The sequence below is a fragment of the Ascaphus truei genome, chromosome 4, assembly GCF_040206685.1.
Source record: "Ascaphus truei isolate aAscTru1 chromosome 4, aAscTru1.hap1, whole genome shotgun sequence".
NCBI classification, from domain to species: Eukaryota; Metazoa; Chordata; class Amphibia; order Anura; family Ascaphidae; genus Ascaphus; species Ascaphus truei.
Window position 1 is genome coordinate 225,480,457 of NC_134486.1, and position 21,868 is coordinate 225,502,324.

Sequence of the window (21,868 nt, forward strand, 5' to 3'; positions counted from 1 at the left end):
AGAAACATTAACTGATATTAATTCAAAAGAGTAATGCGTACAGGGCACAGTTTCCAGGCAGCACCTTCATATAATCCGGTTTATTATGAAAGTAACAAAAACACACAAAACCACATCTACAACTTCTCAATTTGCTTATGATTAAAGCTGCATAAAAGCTTACAATCCAGAACTATCACCGTGATTCCCAGCAGCGCGTTTTTAAGGTGTCCCCAAGGGGTTCTCCTCCTATAATATACTGTATGTAATGGCAGATCCCAGGCTGTATATTGGGTTCCTGAGCCCAGTGTAGAAACTGCACCTTAGCATTGGTAGTATTTCTGTGAATTACAGCAAGTCGCTACCCACAATGCTTTGCATCCACAGCGGCAGGGCATTGTGGGGCGTTACTTTGGAAGCTCACACAGTTAATGACAGCTATACCATATTTCAGATGTTGACATACTGTCTGCACACACTGTGGTGCAGTTTGAGGCCTCTTAAGCGTGTGTTGCCACACAAGCTCAGGACACTAAACTGCCTGGGATCGCTCAAACTGTTTTATTAGCAATAGTCGTATGAATAGGCAGATTAATTATGGGTTCGTGGAACAAATATTTTCTAGCAGGGATGCACAATGTACAGGGTTGTGAACCCCTGATCTATAAGGCTGAGTCCCCGCTGGCGCTGAGCGCGCTCATGCTTGGAGAGCGCTCCGAGCATGAGCGCCAAGTGTCCTATCATTTATGCGCGCGCGCAGGGGGGGGCATTGAGCGCGCTGGAAAGTTACCTTTTTTGGTTTACATAAACGCCGAGCGCCGGTGAGCGTGTGTGCCCGCCCACGAGCAGGGACTTACATATATCTATATATGTAAGTAACCACGGCAAGCACCGTCCGCTCAGAGCACTCAGCGCTAGCGGGGACGCAGCCTAACTTGCTGCATTTCCTCAACATCATCAACTCACAAAGAGTCCAAAATATACTTTTTTGCAACAATTTTGGGCAGACAATGAAGAGCATGCCAACATGCCAAGGTAAATGTAGACAACTCTATTGCATTTTTGTAGCAATTATGAAGCTTGAAATGACACTGTGTAAGCATAAACTGGATTCTGGATCCCTTCCTTAGAACAGTCAAAGACATTCGAGAATTAAATAAAATTATAATTAGCATACTAATCCAATTGAGTTTAGCGTGGCTGCCCATGTCTCTAAAGATGAACTAATGGAAGCATGCCATACAGTATATTACATGAACAAATGCATTTCTTAAAATACTTCTTAAACAACATTTACCTTTTATGCTTGGTGCTATTGGCTTTGTATTTTTGTTATTTTGCTTTAGTTACATTATGTATTGTAAAGCGTAGCATACACTATCAGCACTATTGAATAATGCAAATTATGTACTAGAGGAATATGTTTTATGCCATTGTTATGGTTCAGCTCCCTTTCCGTTCGCAAGGCCTGGATACTGCAAACAATATATAACAGTAAAGAGAAAGTTCAAAGGGAAATCCTCTTTATTTGGCACGACTATTTAATTCTTCTGCCAAGAACATTTTTGTTAATAAGACCTTTCTGTTGAATTCCTTGTCCCTCAAAAAAGGAAGGCTTTATGTACACTGGATAGTTCAAATGAAAAGCAGGAAGATATGATTCAGTGCTGACAAAAGATGTGAAGTTCACCTTGTTACATTCCAACAGTCACAAGTGGATAGCTACATATCAAAATGGAGACTATAAATAGGTCTAACCCATACGAATCGCTTCCATGCACCAAGCTATGAAAATTTAGCAGCACCAATATATCAGATACTACGTCAATGTTTAATGGGGCACAGCGGATTTGGGCATCTTTATGAATTAATTATGCAAAACAATAGATCCCTTTACAGACAGACTGTCCAAGCAAATTGAGTGGGTCTTTATAAGTTGTTGATTTTATGCGAGAGCGCTTTAGAATAAACAATCTCTCTAAAATATTTTAGAGCAAAACAGTGAAGTAAAATACTTTCTTTTTTTTTTAAAACATGCTGGTTTTGTTATTTAACCTAGAAAAAACACTCTACTTTTTGTACATTTCAGGTAGCAAAAACCAATATCACAAAAAAATATTCAGGTACAAAAACAAAACTCGTAATAGACCACGGAGACAACAGACACAGACGGAATTCACACTTAGTATAAATGTAGAAGTGCAAATAGCTAAGACAGGGTGTGTGTGTGTTTGTGTGTGTGTGTGTGTGTGTGTGTGTCGAGTATGCGCATTCTAAGTAAAACTTGTTTGCGTTTTGTCACTGAAATGGTGTTTTAATTAAAAACATCACCATCAAAAACACAATTTCTGTGACAAAAACAGCGACAAAAGACAAAGAAGTTCCACTTAAAATGCACGTCCTCGGCACACACAACAACTTTTTTTTTTGATATTATTAGGGGTTATATGCCAGTGTACAATTCGTATGTACTTCTTGGTAAAACAGATAGTATTGAAAATGATTCTTCACACCACTGAAAATTAATGTGGAAATGATATCTAGCAATTCAGGAACAGGCCAAAAAAAATGTGCAGACAGATGCAGCGATATCTCCCGGTATTCCACAAAAAGTCGTTTAAACAAAAATTATCGGAGTTAATACTCCAAGTGTTACATTATATTAGTTGGAAAATTAGTCAACCGTAATAGAAATGCGTCCTTCAGAAATGACAGATACTGCTTATTATAAAGTTTTAATGGATAACATCTGGTGAAAGGATGCTGGTATTCCAGCAATAAAATGACACCTACAGTATGCTAGTACTGCTTGTAATTTTCTCCTCTGTGCATCACAATGTGGACCACTTTCACTTTAAAGTATTATGTAGGGGTATCAGAACTTAACTTTAGAATATACAACATGAAGTCATTTCTGTATTGAAAGAAAGTCTGAACGTATTGTTTTCATATTAAAATGTTTCCATTAAAAAAAAAAATACTACCAAAGGCATAAATGACAACGGGATGCACAAGAGTTACCTTTATGTAATGTTGCAATGCAGTACACATTTGACTAATGCACTAATTCTGCAAACCAACATTAGAACAGGATCTACCAGAGAATAGACTACACCAAAATTACTGTATAGACTGTTCCTCATTATTATTCTTTTAAAACAAAAGTAAACAGAAGTCGGACGCGCATGCTACCGAATGATGCTGGAGTGTAGACATTATTATGTCAGTGTTTTCCAACTGCAGTGCACATTTAAAAATTCTTTAACACGTTATAGCGTTTATTGAGGAGAGAAAACATGAGCTCCCAATAAGATGCAGTTTTCTAAAACAGAGGGTTACAGTAGATACGTGTTTACCATGCTCGGTTTATGAGAGTGCACTGGGGGAAAAAAGCAGCTAAGCGGACACTGAATATAGGAGAACCATCATGGTTAACAATGAAGAGGAATACGGAAAATACCAGTGCCAGCTTTCTTGCAGCACTGACAATCAGATAAGCATTTCATAATTAGGAAGCATAATTATCCCTTCCTATTAGAATAAAACCGCAGAAAGTAAAAGCAGTTGTCTCTGCTTATGCTGTAGCCCTTCAGACATGGAAGGATCACTGGTGGCCACTTTATTATAACAACCCAACAAAGATCAGTGATCAGGTCATTGCATGTGTACTCAAAATGTTATGAATGTTTTTATTTGTGCCATATACGCAGAACTTTACAGAAAAATAATGTTGCAGATAATACATGGAAACCACTTTGTACTAATGCATTATGTTCAAGGGTTTGAACTAGGTGCAGGAGGAAAGCATATTCCAGAGAAAAAGAGACCGGTGGTGAGTTAACGGGAAATGCGATGAAGTACTTCTTCAAGGAAAGGCTGGAGGGTTTGTAGAATAGTCTCCCAACAGAAGTGGAAGAGGCTAAAGTATGGGAATTTAAAAACACTTGGGCTAGAGATAATGTTATCCTAAATACAAGGGGGGAGAGGGGGGAAGCCAAAAATCAAATACATTTTGAGGTTTTGCCACATGTGAATGGGCAAATGTTTCTATGTTTACTCCTAGGCTCAAAATTAATCAATAACAACAAGCATGCAGGTATTTAAAGTTTTTGAGGGGCTGTATTAATTACAATTAACTACTACACACATAAATATGACTCTCTCTTAAAGCAGCAATGGTCAATTTATTTATTCAAAGCTACATAGACCAGGGAGTTCCCTTTGAACTGTGATTCCATGACCACCGGGGACACTCAAGGCCCAAAAGATTTGTAGATTTGTGTGTGTGCTAATTTTGATATTAAAAAAAAAAAAAAAACTGCAAATATGGCCACGGGATCACACAAGCCTGACCTAAAAAGGTAAGTTTTGTGTCCTATAGGCAAGTATTCTTGGCCAATAAACAAAACTGCTCGTTGCACGAGAAAAAGTGGTTTCCCTGGAGGTCGGGCTCAGCACGCAGTTCAGGTTAGTAAAATAAATGTGTGCATAATTACAGCATTAACACAGCCTTCTAGTCTCATCCACTATGTACACAGATCATGCATACTTACAACATTTAGAACTTTATCTTCCATCTCAGCAACAGAAGATTCCTGTAAAATAGAAGGCAAAAGCATTACTAAAATCGCCAGCAATAGACTGATAATATACAGATAATACAGATAATATAACCTACTAGGTTTCCAATTCATGACCTGTACCAACATCACAATTGTAAGTCATGTTAAAAGCCATACTGAGGAGTTCCATGACAAAAATAGGTGTCCGTCTGTACAAAAGACCGCAAACGTACATACATACATACATATATATATATTTTACTTTGACCTATGTTAAGCTATAGAAGCTTTCATATTAATTAAATAAAGCTATAATAAATATGTGCCAGGTAATGGCATGTCCGAGGGGGCTTTTTTACTTCTACACTTAAATACCACTTGAAAGAAGGATCCCATGGATGGGTTAAAACAGCTACTTGCCATTGCCACAGAGCCCATAAACATATCAGTATCTGCATCGATACGCAATATGATAATTTTCCCTGCAAGCATCTGAACATTCCTCCAGTATTTTAAAGGCCCATTCGCCATATGAAATTGTAAGTATTGCCCGTGGCATGCCAGCCCTCATGACACACATGGTACTTCATAAGGGCAGCATAACGGTTAAGTGGTGCTGTACCTTTAACAGACAGTGTAACTATTTGAACAGGGCATGCCGAAACGCAGATTAAATTCATGCTTGAAATATTCAAGCAGGGAATGGTATGTGAGCATTATTTGCACACACAGAATATAAAAGACCTTGAACACTGAAACTGGCCTAGTTCGCAGATTATAGAAGTGACCCATTGTTGCTCTTGTAACAGCCAAACTAAAAGCAGCCAAAGGATTATTTGTATAAATTTCAATAGAACCTGGACAACAAAATGATTCCAGGGCAATTATTTGCAGCCCAGCTGGTATACAAATACTTGAGCTAAAGAGAGTGAAATGGTAAACAGTGCTAAATCCTGAGGCATAGCTCACTTTGTATATCAAAACTCAAACAAACACTAGGAACACCGTACGCATTTCTTCCGAATACAACCCTGACACCAGGCTCAAAAAATAGATCAGTGGTTATATGCAACACCCCTTTGGGATTACTTAGGGGGTTATCTGTGTGGGCCCTCACAGAGTAACGTCCCTTCCCAATCACATAGTGGGGTGACTAGGCAGAATCATAACCCCGCCAGCTTTTGCCTAGTGATGTCATTACTGGAGATAGATATAGGGAAGAGGTTTCTAGAATGTCAGGTCCCAGGAGGAGTTGAAGAGGGGGGTGAATTCACTGTGAATTGTGTATATAGGTTACAATATAGGGGACTCTATGCTATAGGGTAAGGATCCCCTATTTGGTTTTATAGTTCGCGAAAGTGCACTACATAGATCATGTCCTCGGGAAGGGCTCCACACTACTCATATTTCACAGAGAGGCAGCCTATGCCTCCCAAGGCATAGCTGGATCAGCCCAATCGGAGGGCCTATAGCCGACTCTCACCCAGAAGACCATGAGATGGCATTCAGTACGAATGACAGGGACACTCACAGCAGACAGAGAGAGAGCGTAGTGCAAGGCCCGGCAGGGGCCCACAGGAGATGTACCGACGCTAAAAAGCAGAGGGATTAATTAGGTAAAAACGAAGCAGAGGATTGGCTGGTCATTGGACCCGAAGAAAAAGCACTAACAACTCACCGGTATATAAAAATAATTTATTGAACTACATAATAAAAACAAGGGACATGGTAGGGACTAAACAAGGGGATTCTCCAATGAGTTTCCCGCATGTAGTTCAATACATTGTTCTTATTTTTATATACCAGCCAATCCTCTGCTTCCTTTTTGCATTCTGCTTCCTGATTGGACAGACACGCGGCAGCCTTGCAGGACACAGGATACACCATACTGTACTTTGCTTGAAGGAGACAGTGTTTAATTGGGATCTGTTCCACGCTTCACCGGGACAATAGAGGGACGGAGAGCGAACTTCAAATCGAGCGAAGCTTTAGAACTATTATCTTCGCACCAGTTGTTCCAGTAGAGCTTGTGGGCTCCATCCGTACACAAACCCCAAGAAGTCCTTATTTCTCCTTTCAACCACTGAGTAGTTCCGCCAAGTTACTGAGTATACCTGCATCTACTCACTGCCGATATTACCCGAACTGATAGATATAGATATACACACACACACACACACGATACATTAGGATTATTAGAGATTCACTAATATCTCTTATGGCTGTCCTTTTGAGCTATGAATGGCTTTTTTCCTATCTGTTGGTTCAATTAGGTAACCCATAAGTAGTCAAGTCTTAGCACCAAGATTGGGGCTGCTAGGGAAGAGAATACAAACAGTGGACACTAATATGGCTATTCAAGGTATAACGGATATGTTCTGATAAATACTTTATCAACGGCAATTAATAAAGATGCTGTATGTATGAACAAAGTTCCTGGTGCCCATCATTGCATTACTAACACCCAGCCTGCATGAATCCAACACCCTGAGAAGGTTACCAACACTGAGCAAGCCAATAAGAGAGACATTTGATGCAAACTCCTTAGGAGCAAGGCACACATACATTGCACAAGGTCTCCATTGATTTCTTACAAACTGCAGGTAACTTGCATTTTCTCCAGAACTTTTTATTTTCTTACTAATGTTGAGTATTTTTCCCCCTAAGTTTAGTCTCTCTCAATTAATGGACTAATTAATTTCTGTGCAGCTGGCAGGATATGCAATCCCTCCTAGGACCAAAATGCACTAATGCCAGTGCCATGTTTAACCATTACAGCGCTCTATATGACGTACCAGGTATGTCATGGGGAAAATACTTGTTTTTATTGGGTTGATGGAGCAGACCGCTTGGTCGGCCTGAGCGAAATGGAAGGATCCCCCTCCACCTCTGTTCTTGCAGGGGGTGATAGCGGTCATGTGATTGCTGCTGAAACTTTCACATGACTGCAAATGTTGTGCCACGGGACCTTAAACACAAAGGGTAATGGGGTTATAACTTGGTGATTGCTAAACCCTTCTTCCACTCCACTTATCTTTGTCAGCCCTCTTGGTGAGAAAAAGCTCAAGGAAACACTTCGCCCCAAAGAAAAACAATTGGTATTTAATTACAACAAAGAAACAAAAGCAACCACATACAGCTCAACCCCGTTATAGCACGATCCGCTACAATGCGGATCCGATTATAACGCGGTGAGTGTGGCTCCCGTTTTTTAAAAGCAACTTATTTTCAAAGCTTTATTGCTATCGGATGGACACACAATACTCCCCTGCTCATCACATCTCATCCCCCTCACCCATCACATCCCCCCTTCCTGCACCACCCCCCAAGTCTGCACATCAGATCCCCCTGCCCGCACATCACTACCCAGCCTGCACATCACATCTCATCCCCCTGCCCATAACATCCCCCCATTCCTGCACATCCCATCCCCCTCTGCCCATCACCCGCCCTGCACATTTCCCCCCCCCCCCATACACACACCTTTCCCCCATCCCTCCCTGTACCTCCGCCAGGGGGGGGGGGGAGGGGAGGGGAGGAGAGAAGGGAGCTGGTTCCTGGCCAGGGGACACACACACAGACAGCTGACATTCCGGCCCACACATGAGATCCTCCCCCCGCACCCTCTCCTCTCGCACACTTACAGCTTCTCTGCACAGGACACAGATCAGCTGCTGCTGCAGATGCCGGGTAATGCTGCTTGGGGTTGGTGCTGCTTCAGGGAGAGCTGGGAGAGTTATCCGCGGACACGGAATCCCTGATCACGGCGGCCATTTTTTTCCGCGATCCCTGTTATAAACGTGGTTTATCGGGTGGACCCCAAAAACTGCGTTTTAACGGGGTTCCGCTGTATTTGAATATTTGGAGCACTGTTGGATATTTAAATGAAATCACTTTGATTGTTAAATTATATCAAAAGCTGAAATCCCATATAGTCAGCCAGTTAAATTTCTTAGGGGCCTCTGAATGGGGAAGTGTTTGTTAATCAACTGTTTTCTTTACCCTTCTCCCACCCGGTCTTTATCAGGGAGCCAATAAACTTGTGGGGAGATGGGACTCTGGCTCTACAAGCACTTGCTGAAAACAAAGCGACATCACACAAAAAGGTAGCGGCAAAGGAAATCAAACACCTACCAGGTCTAACTTTAAAAAAAGAAGCTAAAAATACTTAAAGGTGCCAGATTTGGCTAAACAATACATCAATTACCTAGATGAGACCCCTAAACATGTCACTGGAATTAGTTCACTTGGGTCCTAGGGGGGTTTGCCCGTTTAAACCAGGTTTACTTTCGGACTGGTACCTTTATATTCACTGCAGCCCAGTAGAAATGTTTACATGTATAGACCAACATAAGAAGTAAAAACGTATTATTGGTTGCCTTTACTTGTCCTCTCGCATTCATTTAATTATGAGACGCTCTAGGTATCAATTTCAAAGACATGTTGATGTAAAATAATACTTGCAGGTTTTTCGAGGTACTCTTACATGACTGTCATTGAGAATCCTGACAATGACTTTGTAACTCAGCCTTGATCGCTGCAGGAAGAGTACCTGCCTATTCCCCCGACAAAAACAGTGTATATCTCACATGTTTAAGATGCTTTTTCCAGTTCCCATTTTTTATTGAAAACGATATCTTAATTATTTAATAATTAATAGCAAGTTAGAACTTTCAACCCCTTCATTATCTAAATTAGACTTGTTGGAAAGTAACCTAATCTCTGTGAAAAAATCTAAATTTTACAGAGATAAAAAAAGACTATGCTACTGGTAAAATAAAAACTTGGGCCAAACAAGAAGCTAAATAGGGGGCCCCAGAACAACAAAAAATACCGGTAAAAACAAAAACAAGAGACCATTCTAAGGAATGGGGTAAAGTTCCACAAAACAAAAAAGGTTCTAATTTATCTTATAAAAAAAGAGAACAATCACCATCTAGATATTATAAAAAAGAAAGTCCAATTCATTATAGGGAAAGATATGTAGAAAAAAGAAGGAGCCCTCCAAGAAGGGAAAGAAGTTATGAGAGATATGAAAAAAGGGATTATTAACCTTATGTTAAATATCAATCAAGAGAAGATGAAGGGGAGGTCCCTACCACTTCTGCTTTGGCTCATTTTTTTATAGAGCTGGATCGTTATCCCCCACGAGAAGGGAGGAGTCAGAACTGGGAGAAACCATTAACATCATGGTCACACCAGAACAGATTCTCCCCACTAAGGGAAGATTACAGACCCCAAACACCCAGGGAAAGGAGAAAACGGGAAGAATCTATAGAAGAGGAACAAGAGGAGGGATTAATACAATCAAAGACAGCAAAGTGAATAGTACACAGGGCATCTTTAATCTGAGTAAAATTGTTCTAAGGATGAACAATCAGTTTTGGCAAAAGGTTTAAAATTTGCCCCAACTGCTCATTTTAGTTCCTTTAATGCATTTATAGATGCAAACAAATTTTTAAGAAAGTTAACGGTTAAAAGACACTTTTTGAAAAGAAAATTTGATTCACCTGATTTGAGGAATGAAAGGGTATTTGGATCGGGTGAAAAATATGTCCACACAGGATTAAAACCTAAATCTACCGTCAATCCTTACCAAGATAGAGGTAACTTTGTGGACACATTTTATCATCTGATTATAAATGACCTGGAAAGAATTGAAAGTAATCAGTCCAAAAAGAAAAAATTAAATCAAAAAGAAACAATACCCTAAAACTATTGTCAGAGAGAACTGACAGTGATTAAACCCGCCGACAAAGGCGGAGGAACTGTAATTATGGACAGGTCATATTATATAGAAGAATCTCTACGTCTATTAGGTGACCCAATTACGTATAAACATCTTACGACACACCCCTCTAAAATATTTGCACAAGAATTGGGGATATTACTAAATAAAGTTTTAAATGAGGGAATATTAAATGATCAGGAATTTAAATTTTTAAATATTTTGTTTCCTAAAATTCCTATTTTTTATTATTTACCGAAATTACAGAAAGATCCAATATGACCACCGGGGAGAACGATTATATCGTGAATTGGGTCGGCAACATCTAATTTATCTATGTATATTGATCAATTCCTCCCGGATTATGTGGTAGAATTGAAATCACATTTAAAAAATACGACACATACCATTAATCTACTACAGAATATTGAGTGGAAGGAGGGATTTATATTATGTACTGTAGATGTATGCTCACTATATACAGTGATCAATCATTCTCAAGGTTGTGATGCAATCAAAATTATTTTGATGGATAGTAAGAAATTGGATCAAATTCAGGTAGATTTTATTATAGAGAGTATAAAGTATATTCTTACTCATAATTTCTTTATGTTTGAAGACAAATTTTATTTTCAGATATGTGGCACCGCCATGGGTACGAGGTTTGCGCCAAGTTATGCTAACCTCTTCGTGGGAAACTGGGAGGAAGAGGTTATTTACAATCATAACCCCTATGGCGCAAACCTTGTCCTATGGCGGCGCTACATAGATGACATCATTTTCATTTGGGATGGAGCAGAATCTCTTTTGTTGGACTTTTTAGCTTACATCAATGTGAATAACTATAATTTAGTATTCACAGAAACACACAGTTCGTTGTCTATTCCATTTTTGGACCTATTGATATATACAGAAGATCAAAGAATTAAAACAAAGACCCACTTTAAAAATATAGACTGTAACAGTTTTATCCTTGACTCTAGTTGCAATCATAAGAATTGGCTGAGGGGTGTCCCCTTTGGACAGTTTCAAAGAATAATAAGAAAATGTACAGAGGTTCAGGATCAAGCAAAAATTCTGGAACAAAGATTTAAAGAAAAAAATTAGGATCCAACTATGATATAAGAAGCGAAAAATAGAGCTCTAAAAAACAAGATAGAGTACGTCTATTAGGCATTCCGAAAAAGAAACAAGTTAGTAATAACTTTATACCTTTTATTACACAGTTTAATAGAGAATCAGGCAAAATTCAGAACATTATCCGTAAACATTGGCATGTTCTGAAACAAGGTGCTATTTTGAAAGACTACCTTCCAGAATATCCGAAGGTGGTCTTTACAAAAGCAAGAAATTTAAAAGATAATATAGCTCCGAGTGCCTTAAGAAAAGACTCAATTACTTATAATAAAACATGGTTACCTGGAAAACCTAAAGGGTTCTTTAAGTGCGATAAATGCAAGGCTTACAGATTTGGGGTTGACAAAACTGATACTTTTATTTCTACTAATACAAAGGAAATTATAAAGATGAAGGGATTTATTAATTGCAAAAGCACATATGTAGTGTACATTTTGACTTGTCCCGGCAATTATCAGTATGTGGGAAGAACTATCTGCCCTCTGAGGGTGAGAATATTAGAGCACATACGTAATATTAGCATTGGGTTAGAAACACACAATGGGGCCTATGCAGAGAGCAGCGAATTTTAAAATTGGCGAATTTCATAAAAAGTAGCTTTTTTGGAGAGTTTTATTCTCCATATGCAGAAATGTGCGAAGTCTGCTATGTTTAACATGAATGCGTCTGGCGAGTTTAAATTGGCGAGATGCGCGCTTCAGAAATGTGTAAAAAAAAAATTGCGCCTTTTTTTTCCCTTTGCAATGGCCGCGAGCGGCAGCTTCTTGCCAATTTTTTCTGGCGAGGCAAAAAGGAGACAATCGCGCCATTTTATTGGCGCGAACAGCCGCTAGATGCCGTTCGCGCCTCTCTGCATTAGGATATTTTTAAAACTGGCGAGATTGAGGTTCTCGCCAGCCGCGAGGCGAGTTTTAGAAATAGAAAAGAAAAATTGGCGCGTTTTTCGGAACTCGCCATTTTCTGCTGTTTTCTGCGCGATTTTTTCCAAAAAATGGCGAATTTCGAAATAGCGCTGCTCTCTGCATAGGCCCCCTAGTGTCTCTCCATTTCAAACAATGTCATCATTCTGATCCCTCCGGACTTAAATATATGGGGATTGAGCAAACATGAGCCCACTGGAGGGGAGGAAACAGAATACAGTCATTATCCAGGAGAGAATCCTTTTGGATTCATAGGTTTAGAAAGTTACAACCAAGAGGTTTAAATGTCGATTTTGACAAACGCATTCTTAACCTGATGTTTAGACTAGAATTATACTCTCTAAATTCCCAGGAATGTCATTGATAACTGTTAACCTTTTTTATGTCTAATTATTATATTTCTATTTTTAGATATATTCTACCTTGGATTCATCAACAATTAATGTTATGTAGAAAGGGTTGAATCAATATTTGTGATCATCCTTCTGTCAGTATTTGTGGAAGTCCATCTAATGACAGGCATTTGTACTGACACAGGAATGATTAATATTTTATTTTATTTATATAAAGTATGCCCAAGGTATTGTGATTTTTTAATGTTGAATGTATAATACTGTGTTTATATATGGCATCATATTTGTTATAATGATAGTCATTTAATTTGTTGAATTCAATTTTAGTTAATACTATGTTAGAATTTATTCAAATGTATAAACCTTGAATTGTTGGAGCAATTCCTATGCTTTTCTGATGATGAAAGTAATTTATTTTTCATTGTTTATGCGAGATGGCATTTAAGTGCATAATTATTTGATAGGATGCGCTATGAGACGTCGAGCCCAATGACGTCACTCATGACGCTTCGTCAATTCAACCTATTGTATAGTGTTGTCTTTCCATATTAACATGTTCTACTAGTTGTAGAAAATGTTCATGTCAGGACTCTATAAAGTTTGGAGTTGTTGACGGTCACGTGATGACGCGTCACGTGTTGTGGTGAGAAACGTGACGCAATGACGTCACGGGGACATTCTACGAATCCAATCCCAAGATGGTGGATTTTTATGTTAAACATAGGGCTGCATAAGCCAGTATACTTCAGGACCTTGTAAAGTTTTGACATATTGAACATGCAAATAAATGCGTGATGACGTATCACGTGATGCGTTGTGTGACGCCGAACGTAGTGACGTCATGTATGACGCTCCGTAATTTGAAAATGAATGCGGGGGGTTATTTAAGGGAGGGAAACATAGAAGGAAGTTAGATTAGCTCCTGAGGAAGACTTTACAGTGGAAACGCATGTTGGGTGAATCAGTGAATACTAAGTGGCCCTTGTTGATGACATCCAGAGTGGAAGACGACTTCATTCAGTCCAGTACCTGCTGTGACGGCCGTGGTGCAGATGCTGTTGGTGTGAACATCTTTGTCTGACCATATAACCCAGGGTGGTCTGAATGCTCACAAACAAAGGCACTTATGTAAGTGGAATACTTTGTGTTTTTAATATTAAAAACAGTACTATACTATTTTTGCTTTCCTTTTTTTGTATATGGATTTCCCCCCCTCCCTATGGATCTGGAGTACCTATCTGGAGACAAAAGTTGGTAACTTCTAATAACCACAACGCTTTCATATCATGTTACACACGTGAGTGCATATTTTATAGAGCTTTCAACACTGAAATCATTTGCTGGGGTTGACAATATTGCACTATTTTGTGTTTCTACTTTCTTTCCATGTCCTGATATGATTTGCGCACCTGTTTCTCCTTCGTTTGCTGGTTGAATTTGGTTTGAATTCTACGTCGGGAGCTGCACTCATTAAGGATAGTATACCATCTGTGTTATTTGATTTATAAGTAATGTTATTTGCGCTTGTTTATCTCTTCACCTTCATTATCTATAGCTGCTAAACATCCCAAGCACCTCATAAAAAGACAAATAAAAGGAAGTACTGCTGCTTATAGGTCGTTAATGTCCATTTAATTTTTTTTGCCTCATACATCTGAAATCCTGGCGCTTTTAGGAAGAACAAATCAATTCCCCATATTGATGATCGGCAGAACGTTGTGCTTTAAGGCCCTTATTCTATAAGGTGCTATCGTGCGTGAAGTTCCACTGTGGCTTTGTGTGTGCATAGTGTCCGATTGGTGCTATCGCAGTGTATAGAATAAGGGCTTAAATGTTTCTCTGTGTGTCAGGGTGAATCTTCCACTGTGGTATTCAAAACAAAAAGCTGGTTTAACAGAGAAAATTATTTCCTGCAGAGTGTATTTAAATGGTGATGTCCTGCAGTCCTTCTGAAATGTATGGTGCAATTGCAAAACTGATGTGTGGATTCAACCTTTCACTACACTGAAGTTCTATCACAGGCCAATGTCTGTTCACCACAATGGTAAGAGGATTGTGCTGCTAGACATTGGAATGTGGCATCGTAAAACAAGGTGGAAAAGATCAACTATTTGTCAATAGAACATTTACTATATCAGAGGATGAGTCACTTTTAGGCAGTGGTCAAAGTGACTTAAAACAAATAGTGATACTGTATTTGATTTACCAAAATTCTAAATGCTTTTAACATTGAGGAAAAAACATTTTAGAATTATTTAAACAATATATAGGCCTAGAAAACAGAATACAATAAAATGGTGATACTGTGGGGTTGTAAATTATAAAGGGAGAAGTACTCGGTACCCACTAGTACCATAACACTTCAACCACTGCTTTTAGGGTCCTGATCTTAAGTCAACGAAAAATGCTTTCTTTGCTTATTTTTGAAGAAACGGTTTTCTATGTCCTATTTTGGAAGCAATTTATGCCAGCATTAATACCGTAAATACAGTAACAACTCGGCAGTGGTTGTTGAATTGCGAGTGAGTTGGCAGTATCTTCCAATATGTAATGGAATCATCTTTAGAAGCTTTGTTTCTAGCTTTACTGTTTTTCGCTCACCTGAAATCCAACCGTGGAATGCAGAAAAGAAATAAAACCTCTATTATTGCATTGTAATTTACAGATACATAGACAAATGATAAATATTACTCATGAAGTGCACCCTCTCTTCAATATATGTACATTTTAATAGAACTATGAACACGTGTGAAATAACCCTCCTCTGTTAATTTGTATGTCGCCAGCAAAGACTGAAAATAGTCTCTCTTATCGGAGTATGAATGCAAAGTAGTGTTACAAGAGAAATTAACAAAAGGCTACCTGGATATTTCAGTTTCTTTTGACTTTGCATAAGCAGCATGACCGAAGCACATGACAAAACCCAGCATAAAAACTAGAATGCTATAGTAGGTCAACAGCATACAGTGGAGTATACGTGAAAAGCATTGACATGACACCTTCCATGCTAATCTTAATATTTGTTTAATAATGTAATTTATTTATTTTTTAAATTGCCAACCTCCATCTAAATGCCCCTCTATAAGAAATCGCAAAAGAATACACATGTACTGCTTTTTATGGGGAGTACATAGTTACATAGTAGATGAGGTTGAGAAAAATGTCCATCAAGTTTAACCTATGTTAAATAACAAATAAGCCCAGTGAAAAATGATCTAACGGACACAAAAAGGGAAAAATGATTTCCTTCCTAACTCCAGTAATCGCAATCAAATTACTTTCTGGATCAAACTCCTTTGTGTGTGCCATTTATTTGGTATATCCCTGTATACCTTTCCTTAGTCAACTTTCATTTGCTGTTGGTGAAATCTCCTTTCCTTTAATATCAAGGGGATGACCATGTCTCATTTGTACTCTCCATGGGATGAAAAGTTTCCTCGAAAGTTCCTTGAATATATTTGTAAACAGTTCTCTCAGACACCTCTTTTCTAATGTAAATAAACCTATTTTGGGTAGCCTTTCATCATAAATCAGACCTTTTATCCACTTTTTGAAGAGAAACTTCTTTGCTGGCATCTACAGAGCTTTCATGGGAACAAATCCTTACCTTGTAACAAAAAAACCGTAATGCGGGTGATGTCACGCTCCTAATGGGCGTGCGCCCGCCCATTGCGCGTGCCCCTCGCGCATGCGCAAAAAACACCATTCCAGGCCGCACCGGAGGTTAACACTATATGCATACGCAGAAGAGGTTGTGAGCCGCGGTGTGCATGCGCAGAGCCCAATAGTTGCCTCCCCACATTCGCAATACAGCCGGTGCGCCCAACAACGTGCGCAGGCACGGTCGATGCCGGCACCATTCACAGCGGGCATGCACAGGTGTGGCTCGTGCCGCGCGTGTACAGGCCTGCCCAGCAGCGCACACATGTGCAGGACCCCAAAAGTCAGACGCAAGTTCTATAATCAGCCGCCTGGACCCCTTTCAATCTCTCTGTTGCACAGAAGGGCCCCCTCTATACAGTCACCCACACAACCACCCACCCACCAAGGTCAGTCACCCACCCAGGTCAGTCAGTTACCCACAGTCACACACTTTTTTAATTTGGTGTCTCTTCTCTGCACTTTTTCTAGTTCCATGATGTCTTCTTTTATGGAGCGGTCCTAAACAGTACGCCATAATTAAGAATAGTTATCTCATATCCAGCCGAGAAAAGAATGCAGCAAGTGGCATCTTCCATTTTAAAGAGGCCTGCAAGAAATATTTCTACTTGAATATTTCATCAAAATAACTGCTAGGATATTTCACAACTAAATATTTAAACTTGAAAAGGGGGCTTAAAGACAATCTCTACAGTACTAAGTGTGGCTGTGTCTTTTACATGGATGCTCATGATAAGTGCAATGCATTTTACTTGGGTTAATATATTCCATGCTTTGTAGATACAATACTCTTTTCTCAGGAATAGAAAGACTTTACCAAAACTAGTGTATAGGATGATGGATGAAGAATTTGACAAAGGGGTTGTAAGCGTTAATAACTGGAATGCATGACCTCAGAAGGTATCCAACAGTGTACTAGCTTTGTATGGTCAAAGGTGAACTTGCTCCATTATAAAATCCTGATACGGGTCAGGGATCAAGCGAGAAGTAATTTTCCGAAGTCCAAATTAAAAGTGAAGTAAATGTAAAACATTTATTCAATCATTCGTTTCCTGATATTAAATGAGCAACACCTTGTCATTCTAATTCCACTTTGGTTTATGAAGAACAGAAATCCCCAACATACAAGAAAAGTCCAAGATGTACAGGATCAGTCACTGTAGTAGGATAATGAGTTAAATAGATGTGTCCATTCCTTAGAACTGACCTATGGCCCAGAAGAGATTGGGGCATTTAACAAAGGACTCAGGCTCCCAACACTCAGCAGATTTCACCCTTTGACTAAAAATGCACCTTTAAAAGAACTATAACTTCATTTCCCCAGAACTATTGTGCATGCTATAGTTAAACATTTTACAAGATGAGACAAACATGAGATAGATAATAATTTGCAACAAACTAGTGACAAGGACTATGCCACTGATAAAACTTTTACAAAGATTCCTCTAATCAGAATGTTTGGCTATTTGTTCAAGCGTTTTGAAGCAGGTATACATGTAAATACACATTAATGAACATTAAGTAAACATAATTATGCCCCTTTACAAAGCATGAGTAAGACCACACCTTGAATATGGAGTACAATTTTGGGCACCAATCCTTACAAAATACATAATTGAACTAGAGAGAGTGCAGAGAAGAGCCACCAAATTAATAAAGGGGAAGGACAATCTAACTTATGAGAAGAGGCTACCTAAATTAGATTTATTTACATTAGAAAAGAGGCGTCTAAGAGGGAATATGATGACTATATACAAATATATTCGGGGACAGTACAAGGACAAAAGAACTATTCATCCCAAAGTCAGTACAAAGGACACAGGGTCATCCCATAAGGTAGGAGGAAAGGAGATTTCACCAGCAACAAAGGAAAGGGTTCTTTACAGTAAGGGCAGTTAAAATGTGCAATTCATTGCCCATGAAGACTGTGATGGCAGATACAATAGATTTGTTCAAAAAAAGGTTGGACATCTTTTTAGAAAGGAATGGTATGCAGGGATATGCCAAATAAGTAAACATGGGAAGAATGTTGATCCAGGGAGTAATCCGATTGCCAATGTTTGGAGTAAGGAAGGAATTTATTTTTCCCCTTATGAGATATAATTTGATGATATTTCACTTGGGTTTTTTGTTTGCCTTCCTCTGGATCAATATATTTTAAGTACGGATATAGGATAAAGTATCTGTCGTCTAAATTTAGCATAGGTTGAACTTGATATATGTACAGTATGTCTTTTTTCAACCTCAGCTAATATTTAACTATGTATATTTAACAAGCAGTGCTATGCCAATGTATCTTCTGGTACTTGAAGACACCTGTGTGTGTTATGGCATAGCACAGCTTAGTAAATATAAGCTGAAGTCTTTTTCACATTAGCAATTTAACTCTATTCCTGCAAGAAGTACCAAAACAATTTTCAGACACAGCTCATCACCCATATTGTGACACTATTTGTAGAGAGAAATTTTCTTGTAGCACCAAAAATTACTCTATTTTTGACCCAACATCTTATCCGGTCTTCTTTGAAACAAAAAAAATTCCTTTAGCTCAAAACAAGACTAAAACAGTTGCTTTCCATCCATTCTTTTTAGGATTGTTACACTTCATAACTGACAGTCATATTATGGTTAGGAGAGTGGGAGATAATGAGAAACTCCATTTAATTCTTAAGGAGATCTACTGACCTGTTGAACTGTGGTTGTCAAATCCAAGCACAACTGAATGATTTTGTTCTTTGTTGCAGAGAAGTCAGTGATCCCTGTAAACGGTGTCCTGTAACCAAACAAAAATCTAATTTGAACAAAGACTACTTGAAAATCTTTAAACAGCACATGCTGGCAAGCAAACCACATCTATTTCGTGCAGACATGGGTCACCGGGCCAAAGAACATCATACTGCAGCTTATTATACCACGGCTTCCTCTCTGAGAGTTACAGCAGCTAAGTCTTGAACTACAGAAATAAATACAAAGATAACGCCAAGTTTAAATTCCTTCACTGTGCGATGCATACAGACACTGGACAGCCGTCTGCCTTCTATCAAAATGCAACGGGAAATATAAATTGTGTGTCTGTTCAATGACATGGGCAGTAAAGCTCCGGGGAATTTTCATCATGTTTTTCATTCCTTAGGATGAGAATGTATGAGAAATTCAGCCGTTTATGAACACTCAAGTGACATGTTTTAGTATTTGAAATTAAAGTTGTCTGTTCAATAACAGAACAAAATAGATGCCTTTTTCATAGAAGGCTACTAAGAGACTAATGTAGCTGAATTAAGAAGGTTGTTTTATTTGGGTTCTCTCTCCAAGCATCCCGGATTAGTCAAAATTGAAGAGGATTAACACGATTGGATTGGCTCAGTTTGTACAAGTGACCTGACGTCTTCAAAGTCAGACCATGAGAATCGGCATCATTTGTTATATGCCACATTAACTGTTCCTCCTGCTGCTCAAGCAGGAGAAAAAAAAGTTTTTTAATTATAGCAATGCGTTTTAACCCCTGATTGCATTATAAGGGCGAGCTCACCATAGTTATTGGTCATTAAGCATATAGCTGTTTACCATCAAAAGAGTCACATCTTAAGTGTCATATCTAAAGTGTATACAAGAGTTAATTTTGGAGGTGAAGATTGGAGGAAGATCGGGACTCTGCAATACAACTTTGCCACTGTGCGACACTCTTTTAACCGATTATTTGTTCATTTTTATCCTCCATTACCTGTGAAGTCTCTCCTCCTGCATCTTACTATGCCCTCCCTACTGCTTTTTCTGTTTACTATTTCCTCACTCCTTTGTGAATGTCTCTGTTCTCTCCAATTTCCCCACTCCCCACTGCACTATTATTTATACACCCCTTTCCCAGCAACTTCTACAGCCCTCAATAAAAAACACCCACACAAATCCTCTATTCACACCCTCTATCTACTCCTTCCCTCTGCTGGGGATCTCTCCATAGCCTCAAGTCAGACATACACACCTGATCTCACTCATGCGTCCCTGCCATCTCTTCCCCTGTAAACGGTGTTAACCTTTTCATTTAATACTGACCAGTCTTAAATCTCACCCCAAAAGTCAAGTATCCCAATAGCCTGCATTCATGGCTATTGTCCCACACTCAATCACTCCTACCACACATTGTGACCAAGCACTGCCATCTACAGCACTTACTCCCTCACCTACTGTCTCTGTAAGTTCCCCATTAAACCTGTTAGATTGTAAGCTCTTCGGGGCAGGGATTTCTTTTTCTATTGTCTAATTTTGCTGCACTTTTTGTATAATTATAATTTCCTGTACTGTATTCTTTGTGAATCGCCGAGTACACTTTTAGCGCTATATAAATAAAAACATACAATACAATTAAGCGAGTAGGTTTTTTTGTGCATGAAAAAGTTCCATCTCTCATTGTTCCAACCTATCTGATATGCAGCGTCTATACTGAATGTTCTGTATGTACCCATCCCCCAGGCTTTCCTCTTCTTTCATACACTCTTCTGGGAGTATACATATGTTGCTTTCAAAACAAGAGCATCATGTATATCAAGTTATAGTAGATGTCAGTTTAAAGCTGCAGATCAAGCAATATCCTACATGTGTTTTTTTTAAATAAATGAATTCTATACTATGAAAAAACACTTGTAGCATTAAAAAAAAAAAAAAAATTAAAGACATTTTTAATATATTATAATGTAACAAGCATTCTTGTTTCTATAGCAGCTATTTACAAAATCACATCCCCTTCCTCTTCTTTAGCAGTGCACCAATTGTAGCTAGTGACTGCCTGATCACATGATCTTTCACACAGAACTTTGCATCTTGGGTTCTCTTCTGCAGCAGTGACTGTGATTTAGTGAAACCCCAAGCCGAATCTTTGCTGATCTATCACAGGAGAACGGATCAATCGGCAACTCAGCTAATCACTTGTCAGTGTGCAGATTGTATTGATGCACATATTGAATGGAATGATTTTTATTTATTTTTTTAAACGGCAGCTTGAACAGCAGCTTTAAGATTTACACGTTTCCCCTGGCATTGTGTACATGACCTACTGAAACAATTTATCAATTGTAATCTCGAATAAGGTTTTACAGAATCATGCACAATACTGATATAACTCCTGATCAAGAATCAAGATCAGGTGTCAGACAAAATTACAGATGTAGCAAGCTTTATTTTACTTCCTAATAATTATACAGAATATCGCATTATAACACAGACTATCACAGAGTTTCCACAGGACACAAAAGCACATACAACGCAGAGCATCGCAATATACACTAGCTCACTATAACGTGCCAGTGGGAACAATAGCCCTGGCTACATCTGTATATAAAATGCTTTCTCGTGTGATCTAGGTCACCTTACTTGTCTCAGTATAAGGGGACAATGACACTGGATGGATAACGATTTAGCAGTTTGGGACAATGTATTTTTCCTTACCTGTCCAGCCATGCTAATAAAGCCTTAGCAGAGCCAATAAGCTCCACCACTGAGGTAAGGAAATCATTGGGAGGCTTGCGAGATACATTT

General features: G+C 38.8%; 1 protein-coding gene across 1 annotated transcript in view; it reads right to left on the reverse strand.

Moving 5' to 3' along the window:
• The window catches only part of CNKSR3 (CNKSR family member 3), a 100,969-nt gene that overhangs the window by 17,687 nt on the left and 61,414 nt on the right, over nucleotides 1-21,868 (reverse strand). The window contains exons 3-5 of the mRNA XM_075596929.1: nucleotides 21,779-21,868; nucleotides 19,025-19,112; nucleotides 4,533-4,574 (exon numbers count right to left, since the gene is read on the reverse strand). The exon at nucleotides 21,779-21,868 is cut by the window's right edge and continues 113 nt beyond it. Of these exons, the coding sequence (XP_075453044.1) occupies nucleotides 4,533-4,574; nucleotides 19,025-19,112; nucleotides 21,779-21,868 (220 nt within the window). The remainder of the gene's footprint in view (nucleotides 1-4,532; nucleotides 4,575-19,024; nucleotides 19,113-21,778) is intronic.